This window comes from Canis lupus, chromosome 9 (assembly GCF_003254725.2).
Source record: "Canis lupus dingo isolate Sandy chromosome 9, ASM325472v2, whole genome shotgun sequence".
Lineage (NCBI taxonomy): Eukaryota > Metazoa > Chordata > Mammalia > Carnivora > Canidae > Canis > Canis lupus.
In genome coordinates this window covers 14,310,990-14,332,795 of record NC_064251.1, presented here as the reverse complement: position 1 = coordinate 14,332,795, position 21,806 = coordinate 14,310,990, and the positions used below count along the sequence as shown (strand labels likewise).

General features: G+C 40.8%; 2 protein-coding genes across 5 annotated transcripts in view; one reads left to right on the top strand and one right to left on the bottom strand.

Annotated features, from left to right (window-relative positions):
• The first annotated feature begins 6,249 nt into the window (after positions 1-6,249).
• On the top strand, positions 6,250-21,754 carry MILR1 (mast cell immunoglobulin like receptor 1). Of its 2 annotated transcripts, XM_025436585.3 has the most exons (8): positions 6,255-6,500; positions 10,511-10,786; positions 16,140-16,427; positions 17,947-18,057; positions 20,274-20,363; positions 20,879-20,935; positions 21,064-21,132; positions 21,568-21,754. In XM_025436585.3, the coding sequence occupies exons 1-8, from the start codon at positions 6,416-6,418 to the stop codon at positions 21,618-21,620; spliced, it is 1,029 nt and encodes a 342-aa protein (XP_025292370.1). In that variant the 5' UTR covers positions 6,255-6,415; the 3' UTR covers positions 21,621-21,754. The 2 variants fall into 2 exon arrangements, with proteins under 2 accessions (XP_025292371.1, XP_025292370.1); XM_025436586.3 differs by lacking the exon at positions 10,511-10,786 and having other exon boundaries at positions 6,250-6,500.
• POLG2 (DNA polymerase gamma 2, accessory subunit) overlaps positions 13,353-21,806 on the bottom strand; it is a 39,823-nt gene continuing 31,369 nt past the window's right edge. For all 3 annotated transcript variants that reach the window (XM_049114594.1, XM_035720675.2, XM_035720677.2), the window contains one exon: positions 13,353-14,982. Coding sequence is in view for 1 of the 3 variants with exons in the window: in XM_035720677.2 (XP_035576570.1) it covers positions 14,907-14,982 (76 nt within the window). In the remaining 2 variants the exon portion in view is untranslated. The remainder of the gene's footprint in view (positions 14,983-21,806) is intronic.

Here is a 21,806-nt window from a genome sequence, read left to right as displayed (position 1 = left end):
ATTATACTAAAAACCACCTACAAATTAAATTAATTAATCAAATTACTAATTAAATTATAATACTTTTAACTTTATGGTATGTATATCTCAATAAAACTAATAAAAAAACAAGATGTCAAAAAATATAGCATTGTAAGAAATGCTTGTGATTTAAACTAGTTTCTAATCAATGAGCACACAAGTATTTGCAGTTTTTCATGATTACCAGCAAAACTTCCAGGGATGCCCTGTGCCTATCTTTGCACACTTACAGATCTAGAGGGAAAATTCTAGGTCTATATGACAGAGCTCTGGATGTAGGGATTCTGATGTTAGCTGGTATGGTAGGAGCCACTTCAAATTTCTTCCAAGAATATAAATATTTTAATACAGGCTAAAGTAAGTTCTCCGTTGAGGGCAGGCCTATATTCCCCAGTGATCGTAGGTAGGGGAGGAGGGAGATGTGGTTTAGTCTTCTCATGACAATCTCCCATAGCTAGGTATAACTAGGCATCCTGGTTAGTATCCCAGATCTGCCTCTACCGGCTGGAGACTTAGCTCTGTCTGTTCCTGAATAGTTTTTCCCTCTATAAAACAGAACAGCTCACAGGATTATCATCCAAATGCAGGGAGCTGGCCCATCTTATATACCGTTGGCATGCTAGATCCTTCCCGTTGGTTCTCGACAGACTCTAAATGTGCAGCAAACTCAAGAGAGGGAGGACAGACCCTGGTGGGTTCAGTCACATGATGCAGCTCCTGAGTGGTGAACCCCACAAGTGGGAGAGGTCACCAGCCCAGTCCAGGCCTGGATGCCAAAGCTCACTTATACATAGCTGTGAATAGATGGAGCGAGTCCCAAGAAGACTCAGAAGGAGGGCAAGGCTAGCAGCTGGCCTTGTGAATGGACCTTATCTCCCCAGAATCCTCAGCAGTCCCTTCCCTCAGAGGGGCTAGGGGGTCAGCTGACATCACTCCAGGGCCCAGAGATGAAGCTGCCTCCTCAGCAGAGCCCTGGATACTGGAGAACTGGACAACAGGCAAAATTACTAGAGTGTCTTCCTGACCCTGCCTCTACAAGGAATATAAAGCCTCCTTCTTATAGAGACACCAGGATGATTGAATCTTAACTTATTACATCTGCAAAGACCTCACTTCCAAATAAGCCCATTTTCTAAGGTTCTGGATGGATATGAAATCTGAGGAGCACTATTCAAACAAATACAAATCATGGAAACAAATAAGAAATGAAATAAATGAATTACAGTCCAGAATATCTGCTATAGGGGCCCAATCAGAAGCGCTCCCAATGTCTTTTTATACCATACAAGAAAAGCACAAAATAAAGTAAATTATTTCTATTTCTGCAATGAAAGATAATTAGATTATCATAACAAAAATATGAATAGCACTCAGAGGTTGTGAATAAATGAGGCTCAGAAGTTACAGTGTGAAAAGCTGAAAATAAACCCTCTTACAATGTTGGTGGGAATGTGAAATGGTGCAGCCACTCTGGAAAACTGTGTAGAGGTTCCTCAAAGAGTTAAAAATAGACCTGCCCTACGACCCAGCAATTGCACTGCTGGGGATTTATCCCAAAGATACAGATGCAATGAAACGCCGGGACACCTGCACCCCGATGTTTATAGCAGCAATGTCCACAATAGCCAAACTGTGGAAGGAGCCTCGGTGTCCATCGAAAAATGAATGGATAAGGAAGATGTGGTTTATGTATACAATGGAATATTCCTCAGCCATTAGAAACGACAAATACCCACCATTTGCTTCAGCGTGGATGGAACTGGATGGTATTATGCTGAGTGAAGTAAGTCAATTGGAGAAGGACAAACATTATATGGGCTCATTCATTTGGGGAATATAAAAAATAATGAAAGGGAATAGAAGGGAAGGGAAAAGAAATGGGTAGGAAATATCAGAAAGGGAGACAGAACATAGACTCCTAACTCTGGGAAACGAACTAGGGGTGGTGGAAGGGGAGGTGGGTAGGGGTGGGGGTGACTGGGTGGGGGGCACTGAGGTGGGCACTTGACAGGATGAGCACTGGGTGTTATTCTGTATGTTGGCAAATTGAACACCAATAAAAAATAAATTTATTATTAAAAAAAAGAAAAGCTGAAAATACTAAATATATTTAATCAGAATGGCAATCATATGCTGACAAAGTTCACCGCTTTAATAAATTCCACACTCTCAGTGAGCAAAATAATGAAAAGAATACCTTAAATCTGTCTCACACAGATATTTGAAATAATAAAAATTCTGGAAATTTTCTTTTTTTTTAAAGATTTTTATTTATTCATGAGAGAGGGAGAGAGACAGACAGACAGACACAGGCAGAGGGAGAAGCAGGCTTCATGCAGGAAGCCTGGTATGGAACTTGATCCCGCCCTGAGCCAAAGGCAGACGCTCAACTGCTCAGCCACTCAGGCATCGCAAAATTCTGAAAATTTTCAAATCAAAATTGTATCTATAAAGCAAGTGAGGATATTCACAAAATGCTATCAGAATTTTTAACACAATTTAATGTGTAGTTTTAAGTAATTATTTTTAGACATAAAATTAATAACATTTCAGCAAAGAATAAAAAACATGGGCGTATCACTGTGACCCATTATCAATGGCCCTGCTTGTAAAATGTAACTATTGAAATAAGAAAATGAAAAAAAAAAAAGAAATAAGAAAATGAATTTTGGAAAATTTCTAAATTAAGGCAATAAAATTTCTGTTATTTTTCCCAAAGCTCCAACTATTTCCATGATGTATATTTTTAGATTTCTTAAAATGTAAAATTCAAGATTTTGAAAGTAGTTTGTTGGTTTTGTTCATCTCTTAAAGGGGAAGGAACCACAATTCTATATCCAGATTTTATTGTCAGTGCTTAAGAAATATGATTTCAAGGTTGTTTCATGAAAACTTTACTGGACTTTGTACAACATAGGAGCATTAGAGCAGGATACAGAGGAAACCTGGCAAATCTGACCAAGATTTTAGAATGTGTCAAGTGTCTCTTGACTCTTTAGTTTGGTGGTAGGTATGGGCTGTTGGGCAGGCCCAGTTCCCCTACCCAGACTGGGTAGAGTGGCTCATTATCTCTAGAGGACAGCCTGTCTAGACAGACACCTGGCTGGTTCTATGCCTGTGAGCCAGGGGTGTAAAAATCCAGCTCTCTTGTCAAAAGAAGGATCAAACCCAGTGATACAACTAACTCATACCCCATCCCTCCCTGTGGCAGCCCTTGTCCTACCCTACTTCCATCTGTCACTCTCTCAATTCACATACACATGAATCCTATCTCACACTCTGTTGCTCAGAAACCTAACCCAGGGCAGGTGAGTGGTGTCTAACTCTTCCGAGTCATTTCTGGGTGATGTCATTAAAGATGTGAATCACACTGATCACTTAACTTGTGTGCCTGATGAACTTTGTTTTTTACCACTTTTCATCAAAAAAACATCATCTCAATACTTGGGAATGGACATCATGAAGACTTGGAAGACTCCTGGCCCCTGTGGAGGCTGGTAGCGCTATAGCATCAGAGACAGTTTTGAAATTATGGAGTCTTGCATGTTCATTTTATTAATTTTTTTAAAGATTTTATTTATTTATTCACGAGAAACACAGAGAGAAGGCAGAGCTTTAAGCAGAAGGAGAAGGAAGGAGCCCGATGTGGGGACTTGATCCTGGGACTCCGGGATCATGTCTTGAGCCGAAGGCAGATGCTCAACCACTGAGCCACCCAAGGGACACCACATGTCCCTTGCATGTTCATTTTAATGGAGATGGCAAAATCTTTGGAAAATGAGACATTGTGAGGAGCTTCATTCCTAATGATATTCTAACAGAGATATTACTTTTAGATTTACAAGATGAATTTGATGAAAGACAAGGAGAAGATACTAGAAGAATGAAGAAACATGGCACACCACTCATAACAAAACAAAATAAAGAATCAATTCCAAGAGAAAAAGTGCAGTATTTTAAAAATAATTATTATATGAAAATGCACTTGCTATCTGGGGGCAGAAGTGAAAATAAATGAATTCTAAAGTCACTTACATTTATTGAATCCCATTACTTTACCAAATGGTATTTGTAAAGTTCTACGGAAGGATAAATATTACACCAATAGATTAAATGACTTTTGTGATTTAGAAATATAAGATAATAGAAATATTGGATTTAAAAAAATTACAAAAATCATGATTAGGGCTAGGATATTTTAAAACTTAAAATTATTATTGCTTACCAGGGGTTGAAGATTTAACGCCATGAACAATATTCTTGATGTGAAGAGAAATTCTCTATTTATTTGAGACTACACGTTATCCAATGGCCATCTATTTCAAGGAATTTGTTGGAAAAGTTCAGTTCAAAATTTTGGAAATTACGGGAATGATTTGATTAACAATTTGCATACAAACGTGTATGGCTTAGTTTACTTAGAGATAAAACAGGGGTGGTGGTGGGATATAGTTTAAAATTTTTGATCTGTTAATTGAGTTATGTATTTACATTATTCTGCTGGTTGTTTTTTTGTTTTGTTTTGTTTTGTTGTTTTTTGTTTTTGTGTGGGTTTTGTTTTGTTTTGTCTTTTGGTTGTTAAATATTTTTAATACCTCTGCATACCTCATAGAGATTTTATAAGGATTAAATGAGATTATCAGTGTAAAGCTCTTAGCCAACAGAAAGGAATATAACTAACTTTATTCTTAGTAAACGTAACAGGTCCATGGATAAACTTCTTTTTTTTTCCATTTGAGACTTCACTCTTGATTTATTCTGTAACCTTCGACAAATTACTTTCCTTTTCTGGTGTCTCGCTAAAGCCCTCCTAGCAACTAGTGTTTGCTGGCAGCTGTAAGTAGCACTTCCTCTGCTCTGGTTTTCTCTGCTCTCTTTGTGTCCAAGCTGTGGTCTGCAAATTTCCTGACCCAGCTGAATTTCACATGGGGAAAATGCCCCAGACACATCAGCTTTTCTGAAAGTCCCCCCTTAATCACCCCCCACCTTGTTCCTTCTGGGCATTAAAGTTCCCCAGGGCTAGCCCCGCCGCCCTACCCAGGCAAGGATGCAGAAGATGTTGGTGAGAAAGTGGCAAAGCAGCAATGCCTACAAAACTTCCAATTTCCTCTGGCAAAAATTCTGATATTAAGGATCACTTCACCAGAGATTCAACTTGTGAGGTTCTTTCCCTCCCACTCTTTAGTGAGAGAAATTATCACCAATATCATATTCTCATGTGAAAAATCACTGACAATCACTGAGGGTTGTGCTTTTTAGAAGAGTAGGTGCTGAAACAGTAACCTTTACTGTCAGAAGGGAAGAAAGGCCTTCTAGGCACTAATAGTTACCCAATGATTTGCCTCTAGACAGTGGTGGCCGAGTGGCAGACCGTGGCTTTGCTCAGTCCCCCAGCGGTGGCCAGGTATGGACCTAGAATGACTGACCTCCAGAGGATGAGATCTAGAGAGCCCAAGCAAGGAGTAATTCTGTGAGTGAATACAGGAGTTTGGACAATGTCCCAGAAGCATATGTACCTGGGCAGGGAATTGGCTTCTCCGCAGAGAGGATAGCTGTCCACAGGAAAGTGCAAGACCTATAGGGTAGGCCAACAGAAATCATTACCAAAGTGACCTGGCTAGGTCATAGCTCCTTCCACTTGGGAAGCCCCTCAACACTTTCCATTTTCCACTTCAGACTGGTGACACTGGAATATGTGGCTTTACTTCTGCATACATATCACAGAGCCAGGGGAATTCTAGACTGAGTAGAAGTGAATCACAAGCCCCTCTGGATTGTGATGTAGAGACTCTGATACTGCTAGGCCCTTCTTATAATTCAGAGCCCCTGGTTTTATCTCTATTAAGTGTGGAGTGGGGCCTAGGAATCGGCATGTAACAGGCATTTCTGATGCCTTGTTTGTGTATATCTACTCCAGACAGTCAGTATTTGCTTCCCAAAACTAAACCAAACTTCCACTAAATTCTTTTTGATATAGGCCGAATCCAGAGAGAGATGATCAGAGACATCTGATTCACAAAGACAATATCACAGTCAAATTTTTCCTTCTTCTTCCCACTGTCCAGCTTTCCAGACAGCCAGAGTTAGGGCAACCTATCACATCTCTCTCTTTTTGTATAAGAACTCATTGAGGGAACACAGGTTGGTCAAACCACCCAGTCATATTGTTTTAAGCTTGTCCCAGCAACTCTAATTTCTTTAACTTGGCCAAAAAAGAGGAAGTCCCTGAATGACTCACCACCCTGGGGCCACCACGCCTCCTTTGCCCCCCTCTCTGATTTCTTCTGACAGAATGTGGAGTCATTTGAATAAACTGTTCTTTTGGGGCTTCTTTTCTTCTCCCACATGTAAGGCTTATTTACCATTTTGAAGCTTGCATCTCCAAACCAACGTGATGTGGAAAAGGAGTTTTCTCGCGTTCCTTTTCTCTCTTTCACTTCAAAAAGCTGCTCTGGATTGTGAGACAAGAGGAATAAACAGTAAGTTTCATTTACTTCCTTCTCTCTTTTACGGAAACCATTTTCACCGACACAGTGGGGATGGTCAACTTTCAACACGACTGTTCATGAATAAGTCTTTCTATGCTTTTAGATGAGCAACCAGAGTCAAGTCTTCTCAAAAACCTACAGTTTAAAATGATGAGATGTGAAGCAGGGAGTTGAAGCCTCTTTCCTGAGATTTGGAGATAAATATTGAGATTGTTTTTACAAAGAAATATTTTTCTTTCTTTCTAGGTTGTTTTTTAAAGATTTATTTATGTATTTTAGAGAGAGTGTGTGTGTGAACAGGGAGAGGGGCAGAAGGAGAGGGAGAGAGAAAATCTCAAGTAGACTCCCCACTGGAGCACAGAGCCGGATGTGGGGCTCCATCCCAGAACCTGGAGATCATGACCTGAGCCAAAATCAAGAGTTGTCAAGGTTAACCAACTGAACCAGCCAGGTGTCCCTGCTGTTGTTGTTTCTTTTAATGTAGAAAATCAACACGTAATCATTGTAAAATAATTCAAGCAACAAAATAAAAATATATACTGAGAGGCAGTTTATCATCATAGAGCTAGACCAGCCAGGGTCATGGTCCTAACCCTGGTTCTACCATTTTCCAGCAGGAAGCCTGGGTGCATGATGCAACCACTTAATCTCTTTCCTTTGTGATGTTGGGAAAATAAAAGCACCTAGGGGAGGGTTCTTGTCAGGACTGAGTGAGACAAGCCATGTCCCTCAGTACAGTGTTTGGTGTATGGTGAGCCGTCAATAAATGCTAGGCCAGGTTGTTGTTACTATACGAAATATGAAAGTGCTGTGATACCCTACAGTTCTCTTCCACTTCCAGAAGCAACCACTATTAACAGTCATTCATTCTCTGTTCAGTACCATAGTAAACAAACCCTTCATGACTTGTCCTTTTTTTAGGTAACAATAATCACAGACATCCTTGTAAGCAGTAGATGTAGACTTGGCTCCTTTTTCATGGTGCTTGGTAATATGACTCAGCCATAGTTGACGTAACCATCCCCCTTACTGATTGTTCCATTTTTTTCTTTGTAATGTAAACAACACTGCAATAAACATCATCGTACAAAACATCCTTTGCGGACTCATGAGAGGATGAGAGCATCTCTGGAGATTAAAATCCTAGAGGTGAAATTGCCAGGTCAAAGGCCATGTACATCTGAATTGCTAGGTTGCCCTCCCAACACTCTGAACCCGTCACCATGACTACTCACATAAGCAAGTGTTTCCCATGCCTCTCCAACAGCAGAGACAATCCATTTGTAAATGTGTCCCAATCTGATGAATAAAGACCAGTATCTCAGTGTCGTTGTAATTTGTAGTTGTCTCATTACTTGTGAGGTTGAGCATCTTTTTCATGTTTATTAGTCATGAACACTCAGTTCCACAGAGAGGAAATGGAAGAGAGGAGAGACTGTGTCTTGAAGCTAAGTTATGTAACACTGAAAAAATGTTAGTGGAAAGGGAGGTATCCATGGCATTTCTGAGGGGCTTAAGCCCCTTCTCCACCCAAGTCATCCCTTGGCCCTCACATATTTAATGGCTCTCTGCATTCATTCTTCTGGGAATTACCTATTCATATTATTTATCCATTTATTTGTCTTTTTCTTTTTCATTTGCCATTGACTTACATGTATAAAAAGAATCCTTCACTTTCATTTATGTGCTAAGTATTTCTTTTTAGGCTGTCACTTGTCTTAATTTTGCCATAGGGAAACTTTATATTTTAGTCAGTTTTTCAATGTTTTTGTTGTGCCTTTAAATTTTTGTGCCTTACTTGGAAGAACTTTTCCCCTCAGATGATATAATAACTTTTTATTTTAAGATTTTATTTATTTACTCATGAGAGACACACAGAGAGAGGCAGAGACACAGGCAGAGGGAGAAGCAGGCTCCCTGCAAGGAGCCCGATGTGGGACTCTATTCAAGATCCCGGAATCATGCCCTGGGCTAAAGGCAGATACTCAACCACTGAGCCATCCAGGCATCCCTATTTTCTAATATTCTCTTAATTCTTTACTAATTTTATTCTTTTTACATTAGTTTTTCTGATGAGTGTTATTTTTCCCTTGGCATTTTAAAATAATAAAATACAAATACACAAGCACTCAAAGACTACTGGGTAGTGTCAAAAGGGCTCAGGAGGGGTGCCTGGTTGGCTCAGTTGGTAGAGCATAGGACTCTTGATCTCAGGGGTGGTGAGTTGAGCACCACATTGAGCATAGAGCCTACTTAAAAACAAACAAACCCTCTGCTTCTCCCCCTGCTCGCTCATGCTCTCTTCCTTCTCAAATAAATAAATAAAATCTTAAAACGAGCAAAAACAAAGCAAAAAAAGGTCTCAGGAGTTGGTTTAGAGTTGTTTCCCATGGTCAAAAAATGGCACAATAAAAATAATAATTGCAATGGATTGAAATACATTAAATATGTTTAAACTATGAGTTTATAATGATTCTTAAACAAAAAATAACAATAATGAAAGAAGAACATCCCACTGTTACAAGATGCTAAGACACCAACTCATTATTTTCAGAACTGGTCAATAAATGGAGTGATCCAAGCATTTATCCTGCCTTTTCTATGTAAATCATATCTCAGTATAACCAAAAAGTTGATGGGGCAAGCTTCTCTTTATAGAATTATTTCAGATAATAAATGAAAAAAGAGGGATAGAATTAGTCTAGAACCATTTTGCAACCTCTAATGAAATAATGCTTCCAAGTGATTATTGTCAAAGCCAACTAAGAAACAAAAAGAGAGATGATCAGACATTATATACCTCCTAATGGAAGTACACTCTACCACCATGCATTCTTGCTAAATAAAAGCTAATCTGGATTTTATTAAGCCTTTGGGCAGGGGACAGAGGAACATGGTAAAGGATACCATGGCATTGTGATCAACAAAATCCAGATCGTGGAAAATGCTATAGAACAAACAGCTTGCCATTTTCAACAAATAAATTGCAGGGGGAGAAAAAGAAAAGAGAAATGGAAATGTCTATAGATTTAAAAAGATGTAAGAAAAAGAAAATAAAAGGGACCCCTGGGTGGCTCAGTTGTGGACCGACTGCCTTTGGCGCAGGGCATGATCCTGGATTCCCGGGATGGAGTCCCACATCGGGTTCCCTGCATGGAGCCTGCCTCTCCCTCTGCCTGTGTCTCTGCCTCTCTCTGTGTACCTCTCATGAATAAATAAATAAAATGTTAAAAAAACAGACGTAAGAAATATATCAACTAATTACAGTGGGTCATTTTGAATCCAAAACAATGACAACAGCAGACAATTAGGGAAATTTGAACACTAACTAGATGTTTGATGATATTTTAAAAGTGTTATTAATTTTTAGTGGGATAATAGTACTGTTATGTTTACGTCAAAAAAGTCCTTATCTTTTAGAGATATGAACCATCAATTAATATTTCTAAGGCAGAATAGCAAGTGTTAAAAGAGCGCACTTCACTAAATTGTACATCTGAAAGTAATGTGTCAATTAACTGGAATTTAAAAAATTTTTTACTTATTTATTTGAGAGAACAAGTGCATGTGTATGAGAGAGGGTGGGGAGAAAGAGAAGCAGGCTCCCCCCTGAGCAGGGAGCCTGACGTGTGGCTTGATCCCAGGACCGTAGGATCATGACCTGAGCCAGAGGCAGACACTTAACCAACTGAGCCACCCAGGTACCCCAACTAACTGGAATTTAAATTTTAAAAAAGAAAGAAAAAAAATCAGAGTGTCCACTTCAAGTTCTCACTGGCAGAAGAGGTGACAAGCATGAGAGAGCTTGTCAGGGCCCCCCATGCATCACTGGGAGGAGCTCTGGTATTTGCCAAGGCTTCCTCACACACTCGTAAGCCTAGCTGTACAGGCAAGGTAGAGACCAGTGTCTCTACCACCTTGACCCACAAAATGTGGCTGGATCACCAGTTAGTTATTAAGGGACATTAACAAAGACTTTTTCTTGTGTTACTGTTTTCCAGAACTCCTTTCTCCAAGTTTGGACTCAGAAACAAAAGCAGTCAGGAGAGGTCAAAATGTATCACTAATTTGTTCCAATCAGAACAAATCACTAGAGATCACTTATTTTTTGTTTCGGAATGAGAAACACCTGAGAACCCAGAATGGAAAAGGTGAACCCATGATTTTTAACCTAAGCATCTCAGAAGCCCATGAGTTGGGCCCCTACAAATGCAAAGCTCAAATTTCTAACTGTTCAATTAGCAAGTACAGTCGTGAGTTCAACTTCATATTTGTTGGTAAGTAGAGCACTCATTCTTGGGGGATCCCTGTGATTTACCGGATTCTTTCCTGTTCTACAATGGTCTCTCTGCTCCCCTACAAATACTCACTCAAGAGCCTGGAAAGTATGTCACTGAGATCATTATTCTTAATAATTCTATTTTACTTTCTCTTCTAAAGACTACTTTTAAATGATTAATAGAAGATTTATCTAAACAATAATACATAGAGTCAGCATTGCCAGACTTAACATGAAACATTAAATGTTCGATCCAATTTTCCTTCCTGAATAAGCTTTGGGTTTTATTTTCCTACCCCTGTCAGTTTTGAAAACATAATACCAGAAGAAGAGGGGCCCACTTTCAAACAGAGCTCCTAAGAGTGAGGTCCTGGGAGTGAGTTTGAAATTGGGATAGATATTTGCTGATCTTGTACAGGTCTACAAATCAAGGCAGGATCTTCACTGAGCCCTCTGTAGCTGGGGTTGTTGTACTGAAGCAAGTACTCTCATTTAAGCTGGGATCATGTGACCAACTGCTCAGCTTGTGTCTTCCAGGCTTGCAGAGATATGCTGTATTCAGCTGAATGGAGGATAGTGGGTAGAGTGGCCAAATGCAATGGCTTGTAATTGGGGGAATGACATCTTGGCAATCCCTCATACCTCTTCCAAAGACTTCTAGCTATTTCAGATAATAATAGCCTGATTGCCTTAGACAAAAAGTCTTATCTGAACAATTTGGGAAATTGTTGAGATCTTTTCTAGATGTTTTACTCTAGGATTCCCATCATGTAGGCAAAAATTACTTTTTCTCTGAAGATTCAGGAAGTCTTAGAATCAGTACTGGACACTGTGGCAAGGGCCTTCAAAGCCCCAGGTCTTTCCCACCTTCTCCCCTTTACAGTGACCATCCATCGGGTACCGCATCAGCCAGCACATCTTATAACTGCTATATTTTTCTTTCCTATCTTTCCACCCTAAGCCTCTCACAACCTAGCATTAATGGTCTCATTTATAAAGATGACCTTGATAATGGATTCCTGGGAGAAGGAGAGAGGGTTTCCAGCTAATATGTGTGACTTGTACCTGGAGGTTTCTAAACATAGGAGCTCTGACTTACTGATCAAATCCTTGAGTGATCTTTAGGTCTGCATTCTCAAGCACTAGTGGCTAGACCACTAGCCACATGTGGTTAATTACATTTAAATCCAAATTAATTAAAATTAAATGAAATAAAAAGCTCACTTCTTAGTCTTATTAGTCTTATTTCAAGTATTCAATACAGCCAGCCATATTAGACAATGCAGACAGAACATTTCCATCATTACAAAAAGCTCTATTGGACATCACTGCTCTAGCTCAATGCTTTTTAGCTTATTAGGTTATAACCATCTTAATAATCAATGATAGTGATGGGTACTTTCCCTGAGAAACATTCATGAGATTACATGCAAATTTCTGCACACGGCTTTAGGAGATCCAAGTTAAAACCAACCATCATAGGACAGTTTTGAACACAAACTGAATAGAAGCCATATTGTAAAAGAAGTGCGAAGAGGGGAGAAAACACCTGTAAACATGGTCTTGGGATGTTGTGCATAATGTGAGGGCAGTCCCCCAGCTGATAATATTCTCTGGTGGTCAGTGTAGGCCACCAGACCGGACTGGGCAGTGGTATTGCAGAAAGAGAAATGGGATGAGCATGGGGGAACCTGTGTACCATCAGCTTCCTGTGAAACTTTGGTTATTCCCTTTCATTACACCTTTGATATACCACCAGTCCTCAATTGTTAAATATGAATTGAGAAGATAGGCAGTACAATGCTAACATTGGTTTTAACTCTGATTGAGTCTCAGTCTATTGTGTGCAGAATGGGGTGAGGAGAGTAGTCACTCACTTTGCAGGGAAAGCATCCAAATGCCCTTCAAATTACTGAGATTCAGCATGAGAAAGGATGGCAAATCCCACCACTGGTGTGGGTTTCCTCCATTTGAATAACAGGGGCCTACACTTCGGCAAGGAATAAACCCTTACAGGGCTTATTTTAGATGACTTATGAACTTGATGGCTGAAGCTTCAAATTAGCTGATTAATAAACCTCAAGTCTTCATTTCCTGAGCTTCTGTCCCACAGATATGTATAAAATTGTCCCACATCCTGCCTTCCAAGTAAATGCACACATTTCCTGCAATTTGTTACAGTAATCGCACTGTCCTGTAGAACTTTTTTTTTTTTTTAAGATTGTATTTATTTATTCACGAGAGACAGAGAGTGAGAGGCAGAGACACAGATAGAGGGAGAAGCAGGCTCCATGCAGGGAGCCTGACATGGGACTCGATTCTGGGTCTCCAGGATCAGGCCCTGGACTGAAGGCGGCACTAAACCACTGAGCCACCTGGGTTGCCCGAACTGTTTTGATGGATTATAAAACTGTTTTCTCTTCATTTAGATCAGATTAGTAGATATCTATTGAGTGCTTACCCAGATGCAAGTAATTTGTTGGGCGTTGCTGGGGTTTCAATGATGCCTAAGACATGTTCTTGTCCCCAACTCAATAGGGATATAAACCATGAACACAAATTCATTAATCATTGATTCACTCATCAAATATTTAATGATATCTCAAATGTGCCAAGCTCTGGGATATACATTAATTTCTGCCCTGGTGGAGCTTCCAGTCTAGTTGGGGAGATACAAAACCCAAGTACCCAAACAAATTCGTAATCACAAACTATGGTGATTGTTATGAAGGAAAAGTAAAATGGCACAGTGATGAAGAGAAGCAGAGGACGGTGAAGCAATCTACTTAGATAGGGTAGTTAGGGATGGCTTTACAAAGGGATGACATTTAACTAGAGTCCTGAAGAATGAGAAGGAATTAGCCATGTGAAGAAACAGGGAAAGAGGGCTCTAGTCAAAGGACAATAGCCTGTGCAAGGGTTCCAACTTGGGAAAGATCTTGGCTGATTGGGATGGACCTAAAAAAGGAGGCTGGTATGGCTGAAAATCAGATGAGGGGAGTGTGACCTCAGGTGAGAAGGGAGAGGGAAGGGAACAAGTCAGGGCCTGGCACCCAGTTTATCGTCTTCAAAGTTATTCCATTCTAGGTGAGGCAGGGCAAGAGTAGGAGTTGGGGATTGGTTGAGAGGCTTTTGCAGTCATCCAGGAGACAAACAATGGTGAGGATGGACAATGGAGATGTAAGTGGATTCAAAGTGTATTTTGGAGGAAGAAACTGTAGGACTTGTTAGATTATTAGATTTGATTTGGGTTCACAGGTTAAGAAGGAATCAAGAATGACTTCCAGATATCTAATATGATCAGCCGATGGGAAGTGGTGCATTTACTGAGATGGGGAAAACTGGAAGAACGAGGAGTTGGGGAAAATGAAAATTGTTTAATGGGTATAAGGTTTTGGGTATGCAATATGAGTAAGTTCTCCAGATCTTGCGGTACAACATTTTGCTGTACATAGTTAATAACACTGTATTGAGCACTTAAAAATTTAAGAAAGTAGATCTCATGTTAACTCTTCTTACCATAGTAAAATAAGTGAATGGATGGATGGATGAATGAATGAATATGTGAATAAAAACATTTTTTAAACAATTGGATTTTAGTATATGTTTATCTACCTATTGATTTTTCAGTAATTAGCAGATTAGCTAGAGTTCAGTTTCAAACAGGTTACATTTGAGAGGACCATAGACATCCAAGTGGATCAGATAATAAAAGGATGGGAAGCAGAAGAGGAAGTACTTCAGCCTAGAGGATTTAGGAAAGGTCTTCTGGGAAAGGTGACAGCTGAATGAGTCTTCACGGATTCCTTGAAATTTGTAAAAATATAACTGGTTTAGTGAAGAGTAGCAACTCTCTTACTCCAATCACTATGATGCTATGATCCCCTTGGCCAGTCCTTTTACAAACTCTCAGGAAAGTTTACATTTTTCCAGTCAATTGAGATATCAATCCTTGGTCTAGTTTGGATCATGTCATCTCAGAGAAGAGTCCATGTTTCCTCAAGTATGTTTCAACTGCTCTTTCCTGAAAATTACGGGATGTAGACTTCAGTTCCATAGGAAGAATGAATTATTGGTGCTGTTGGTGCTCTTCCCCAAGTTGCGTTCCAAGGCCACCATCACTGTTCCCAAAGTTGTTCTCTGAGGCCACTGTTGCCAGGTGCTGCTCTGTCAAGGATGCTGCCCCAGGGATTCCTGCTCAAGGGAGGGATGGAATAAGGAGATTCTAAATTATTTTCTTTGATTTTACTTATACTTTGGTCCCTGTATTTCATTGTTTCTGTGCCAACCTGATATTGTTTAAAGAAAAAATCTGCTTGGGAGTTGGCCCAAGCCAACTGGATCTGCTGTTTACTAGCTGAGTGACCTTGGACTAATTTCTTAACCTCTGAATCACAGTTCATTCACTGGTGGAATGGGCATGGTACTACCTTCCTTGTAGTACAGTTGTGATGTGAAATGAGGTAATGTGAATAGCAAGCCTGGTACATGATGGATACTCAACAATTATCCTTCCTTTCCTATAATACTGCTTTATTAATAAAATATATATATTTTTTTATTTGAGAGAGAATGAGTGAGAGAGAGAAAGCACAGAAGTGGGGGGGCGGGCAGAGGGAGAGGGAGAAGCAGAGTCCCCATTGAACAGGGAGCCTAACATGGGCCTCGATCCCAGAACCCCAGGATCATGATCTGAGCCGAAGGCAGAGGTTTAACCAACTGAGCCACCCAGGTGTCCCTATTAATGAATTATAAAGTAAATAATATAGCTGGGTTCTCCCGCAAAATAGGATATGATTTGACAGAGTCTAGCAGACCCAAAGACTGCCTTCTGAAAAGTTCCCTTGAACCTATTTACCAGGGTTACTTCCTGCTTGTGGGAAGAAGTAAAAGATAACTGTAGAGATGAATTCTATAAATAAAAATATAGTTAGAAGAGATGATATTTTTAGATTTGATTTAAAAAACCCACTGTAGCCTTATAAAGATTAGAAATAAAAGCACCTCTCAACTTCATACTTGGAACTAGATCTTTGAAAAAACTATACTCATTCTCAGCAACAGATTGAGACTTCTGATGAAAGACAAGTTTGTGCTCTGATTCCTCAAAGCAGAGAGACAGCCTCCACCCTCTGGCATTCTCAGCACCTGGCTTGTGCCACACTGAGTGGAGCTAACCACATATCATCAGTCTTTCTCGCCGGGATGCCAGCTTCTTGACTTTTCAAGAAGGGGTGTCATTCATCTTTGGGTCCACAGTCGGGAACAGAACAGGGGTTCAATCCATTTTGTGGACTGCGTGAGTGAATCCAATTTGCTTATCCCTTTAACACACACTTTCATTTTTCTAGACCCAGTGATCACACCAGTGCTGAACGTTAATGTTGTTAAAATAGAAACAGACCGACATATAACACTACGTTGTATCTCCTTCAATGGCTCTCTGCCCATCACTTATACTTTCTTTGAGAAAAATATTGCCATATCACCAGCTATTCCCAAGTATGTAAGGGAGCCTGCTGAATTCAACGTAACCAAGAACAGTGCTGGAGAAATGGAGGAGTATAGGTGCAAAGCTAAAAACGAGTTGCCTGATCACACAAGATACAGTCAGCCAATCCTCATCAATCCCCAAACAGGTAAGGGCTATGGGAGCTCTTTCCACAGGATCTGGATTTGCTTCCAGAAACTGCAGCTACTCCTCCCATCCCTCTTTCCTTGCTGGCCATCTGCATCCAAATTCCTTTCTTTTGGGAGGTTCTACACCAACTCTGATTGGGGGTTTCTTTCTGCCATGAAAAGGAAGAAGACAAGCCTAGAAACTAGGTCAGAAGGGGATCTTGTATGGAGACTTCCCCACTTGACCGTGCTTCCTGCTTGATCTTCCACTGGCCAGGTTCTAAGCAATCATATCAGAATTCACATTTCTCTCAGAGTTGCCGGGATTTGATTCTCTCTTGCTTTTCCGTTGATTTCTAACACCTCTGCTTGCCTGCTTGACTGTTTACCGCCCACTGCTAAGGGTTGGTGAGTGTAGACCGCCAGGACCACCCTTGGGGTGAGAAGGGCTCCTGTCCTAGTCCTGTGTTTTAGAGGGCATTGCTCTGGTGCTTCTTGGCCATGCATCTTCCCATAGGCTGAGGAGTCCAGCATATTCTCATGTCCCCACCTGGACCTTGTCCCACTTTCCTAAACCATATGCTGGGTACCTGGACCTGAATTTCCCACCCAATCAGATCAGAACCCCCTTCCAGGGCCTACACAAGTCTCATTCCCAGCTTATCCTCCCAAGGTTGTACTACAGAAAGGAAGTGAGCATCCCTGGACCCAAGTAAAGGGGCTGTTTGTGGGGGGGGCATGGACAACATTTGTACATACAGCCTAGAGGGTCCATGTGCACGTGAGACCTCTAGGCTGCATAAGAAGGGCCTTACGAAAGGACACTTGTTGAGGTAGAAGGATAGAACAAAAAAGAGGTTAGCTAAAGCAGTAGGCATGCTTGGGTTTGGACACTTCACCCACCCTTATCTTCTGAAGAATAGAGCCCATGCCCTGGCGATCAGTAAGTTCTAACAAATGAGGCAGCCTGTTGAACTCAGGCCCCAGAATCAAGCTTTTGCCTACAATCACAGCCCTTCCACTTACTAGCTGTGTGACTGTAGGAAAGTCATTTAACCCCCCTGAGCCTTACTTTACTCATTTGTAAAATGAGAGTAGTATCAAGGAGATAAATTAGGCAATGCATGGAAAGTACCTAACACAGTGACCGGTGTGCAGTTAATAATGAATGGTGGCTATTTAGGCAACATAAACTATGTCAGAATGACTCAGGGCTTTGCCCAATAAATAAGTGACTGTTCTGAGCCTTATGACCCTAACGATGCCACCAGGAATCAGTCTGTCAAATACTCCGCTGTTTTTCTCTTCCTTGTATGACTCCTTGTGGAAGATGTACTTGGTCATGACTTCCAGAACTTCACTGACTCACAATTTAACTCTCAAGAGTTGCAGCTGCCTATAGGAATCTGGGGACCGGGGTGCACAGTACATTAGCTAGCTTCAAAGACAGTGGTAGTCACCTTTTCCAGAACATTCCATAGCTCATTGTCATTGGAAAAGAAAGCTGTGTGGTGACCAGTGAATGCCATCTTCTTCTAGGTGGATACAGCTGTCCTTTCTGCCTGCAGCTACTACTTCCAGGGTTATTGCTGATGGTAATCATAATAATCCCAATTCTGGCATTTTGGATACGACCAAAGTACAAAGCAAGTAAGTTCTTTAGTGGCTTTCTCATTATTTGCCATGATGTTGGGTACAGAAAGCAGGAGAGAAGATGAAGAGGAAGGGAAAGGAAATACAACATTGGATACAAGGAAAACAAAGAACGAAGGAAATGATGCAAAGGGGGAAGGTAAATGAAGCAGACTTCCTGCACAGCTCACGCCTAGGCTGGTTCTCACTTCTCTGGTGGAAGCCCTTCTTGTTTAGATCACTTGGAGGTATGTGACCTGTGTGGTCACACAGGGGGCCCTCACTAAGAAGAGCCCTATACTAGGTTTCATTCTCTGTTGTCATTGTCTTGAAATTCTGAATCCTTTTTTTTTTTTTTACTCTTTTTAAAATTATTTATTTATTATTTTTTAAGATTTTGTTTATTTATTTATTCATGAGAGACAGAGAGAGTGAGAGGCAGAGACACGGGCAGAGGGAGAAGCAGGCTCCATGCAGGGAGCCGACACGGGACTCGATTCCAGGTCTCAGGATCAGGCCCTGGGCTGAAGGCGGCTCTAAACCACTGAGCCACCCAGACTGCCCTAAATTATTTTTTAAATTTTAAAATATACATACCAATAAAATTTGCCATCTTAACCATTGTTAAGTATACAGTTTCATGGCATTAAGTGCATTGTCATCGCCATCATCCATGCACAGAACTTTTCTCATCTTGCAAAACTGAAACTTTGTCCCCATTAAGCTCTCCCCATTGAGCCCCCCACCGTCCCAGCCCCTGGCAACCACCACCCTCCTTTCTGTCTCTATGAATTTGGCTACTCTGGGGACCTCGTACAATGGGCTCATACGATATCTCTCCTTTTGTGACTGGCTCATCTCACTCAGCAGAAATGTCCTGGAGATTCATCCATGTTGTGCATCTGTCAAAATCTCCATCATTTCTCAAGCTGAAGAATATTCCGTTAACGACAGATATGTAGATACAGATAAATATATACACTAAGTTTATCCATTCATCTGTCAATGGGCCCTTGGGTTGCTTCCACCTTTTGGCTGCTGTGAATACTGCTGCTACGAACATGGGTGCAGAGATCTTCATAATTTTTTAACAAGAGGCCCTGCATTCTTGCTGTGCACTGGGCCCTGCAAATAAGGTAGTGGGTTCTGACTGCCAGCTGCGCAAAGGCAAGAGCTTTTTGCCTTGTATTTGTCAGCATCCTAGCTCTGCCACTCTGAGGAAGCTCAACAAGAGTTTTATTGCTCTATGCCTCACCTTCAGTCCTGCATCAAGCCCCAGTCACTGTTTCTCGCTATATTCACCTCTTATGACCACTTCTACTTAAAATTTCAAAATGGCCTTTTCGGGGGATCCCTGGGTGGCTCAGCAGTTTAGTGCCTGCCTTTGGCCCAGGTCACAATCCTGGAGTCCCGGGATCGAGTCCCACGTCAGGCTCCCGGCATGGAGCTTGCTTCTCCCTCCTCCTGTGTCTCTGCTTCTCTCTCTCTCTGTCATAAATAAATAAATAAATAAATCTTTTAAAAATGGCCTTTTCATTTGGCATGGAAGTAATAGACGAATATCAAGATACGCACAAAGAACAGTGTGTCTAAGCACCAGCACCCAGCAGTGAGCTGAGGGGCGTCAGGCAGGCTCCTTCACTTACCTGAGCCTCAGCATTCTGACCTGTAGAATGGGGAGACACTGTCACAACTAGGGTGAGAACCAAGTGATACTTGTTAGCCTCCTGTGCCTGAAGTCAGAAACTCAGTTGACATAAAACTTGAAAATAGATGTCAAAATGTATACACTTTATACATTTTTAAAAACCTATCTTTCCTTCCTACAAAAAGTCTTGCAAAAGCAGAATTAGTATTCTTGATTACTGGCCAGGGCTAAATAGAACTCAGCTGGGTAATTTATGATGTCTTGCAGATATTACAAAGCTTTTTATAGGCTGTTCTTTTCAGTGAAGGAAAGAAAATGTGTCTCTGGCCACCTCAAGTGTAATCTGATAAGAGGATGTTCCTTGCAGACCCAAGAAATTAAATCAGATGGGCTTCTGGCTTGGAGGAGTGGGTGCTATGGATTCCTTTCTGAGTCCATGGTTTTCCTTCAATAGACAGCAGTGTAGGCTATTGGAGCAAGTGATTCTTTGTTTCATGTCTTTGGGGGATTCTGCTCCTTAGCAGAGGAAATGAGAAAAATGTGGCTGAATTGGTTTAATTTAATAATTATGCATCAATTAATGTAGGAAAAGCTATGAGAGATAAGGCACCCAGAGACAATGGAAATACGGCCATGGAAGTTGGAATATATGCAAATATCTGTGCAAATCAAGCAGGTAAGAGAACTTTATTGGGTATTTTGATTGGTTTGGTTGGTTGGTTTCAGGTTTTTGTCTTTTTTATTTAAGGTTGTACAGATACATGGGTTAAAAAAAATGAAAAGGAACAGAATACAATGTCTTTCCCTCACCACCTGACGTCAATCCCACTTTACAGGGGCAACCAACCAGTTTTTAAAATATCTCCCATAGATACTCTATGTGGATGCTAGCAACTAAACAAAGGGTTAGCAGATCATTCTATGCCTTGATTTTTTTTCATTTAACAACATACCTTGGAGATTTTTTTTAATGTCAGTTTGGAATGGTCCACACTGTATTCCAGAGCCTCTGCCCTCTTCATGCAGGCATCATACACTGCTTTATGGTAAATAGACTCAAGGTCTTGGTAACAATAAGAACAAGCCCAACACTGCCTGAGGGCTGGCCCTGTTCCATGGTGCTAAGCAATTTGCCTGCCTTGTCTATGCAAACACCACTAAGTCCTAATTTATGTTGTTCCCATTTTACAGGTCAGGAACCTGTGCCAGGCTTGGAACCACGGCAGTGTGTTCCCACAGCCCAAGAAGGTCAGTGTTCCCTGCTAAGTCCAGAGGTTGCACATCATTTTGAGGGTGGCTGGATAAACCACTATCCCCAAGTGATCAGAGATTCAGATTATAGGACCAATAACTCTGTTCTTTATCTTTCACCCCAGGAATCAGACACCCCCAGGAGATCCATTATGCTACTCCCATGTTCCAGGAGGTGGCACCAAGAGTTCATGGTGAGCCACAGTTTGGGAAAGAGATAGTATCAAAATGAGACCACAGTCTTTGTAAGGCCACCATACTCTGGGGCTTTAGATGCCCAAGGATGGGGTAGATGGGGACGTCATGCACACCCCCAGAAAACCAATAGCAACCAATACCACAGCTCCTAACAAATCTCATCAAGAGATGGGTGGGTAGGGAGTAGGGAAGAATGTGACACTGAGAGTATCATATAAAAAATCCAAAGAGAAGGAAGGATGCAGGGGTACTTTAAACCATTTTCAAGAATAATTTATTTTTATAGTACAGGAAAAAACACTTAATACATGGTTCTGTCAGACCATCCCGCTACTAAAATGAGGGGTTTTTGGGGGAGGAGAGGGTGCTTTTAGAGTCTCTATGGATATATGTTCTAATTTTACTGAATTATTTTCTCTTTTATATTTCAGAAGCCTGTAACGACCATAAAACTGGCTATCTTTATTCTGATCTCATCTTGTGAAATCTAAGTTGTGAAATAAGATACATCTCAGTGTTAGATCCTTTTTATAAAGCTGATTTACATGAAGCAAATGTGATCAATACTTAAAAATACCTCACTGGTGACCTAAAATGAATTACTATTTTTCATGATTAGCACTATTCCTTTGGCCTATTTGTGTACATCCAATCCTGTCATCAGACAACA

Coding starts and splice junctions, on each gene's coding strand:
- MILR1 (XM_025436585.3), top strand. CDS start 6,416: ATGTGGAAAAGGAGTTTTCTCGCGTTCCTTTTCTCTCTTTCACTTCAA. Junction 6,501..10,510: donor TGAGACAAGAGGAATAAACA/GTAAGTTTCATT, acceptor ACTGTTTTCCAG/AACTCCTTTCTCCAAGTTTG. Junction 18,058..20,273: donor ACGACCAAAGTACAAAGCAA/GTAAGTTCTTTA, acceptor CAATTAATGTAG/GAAAAGCTATGAGAGATAAG.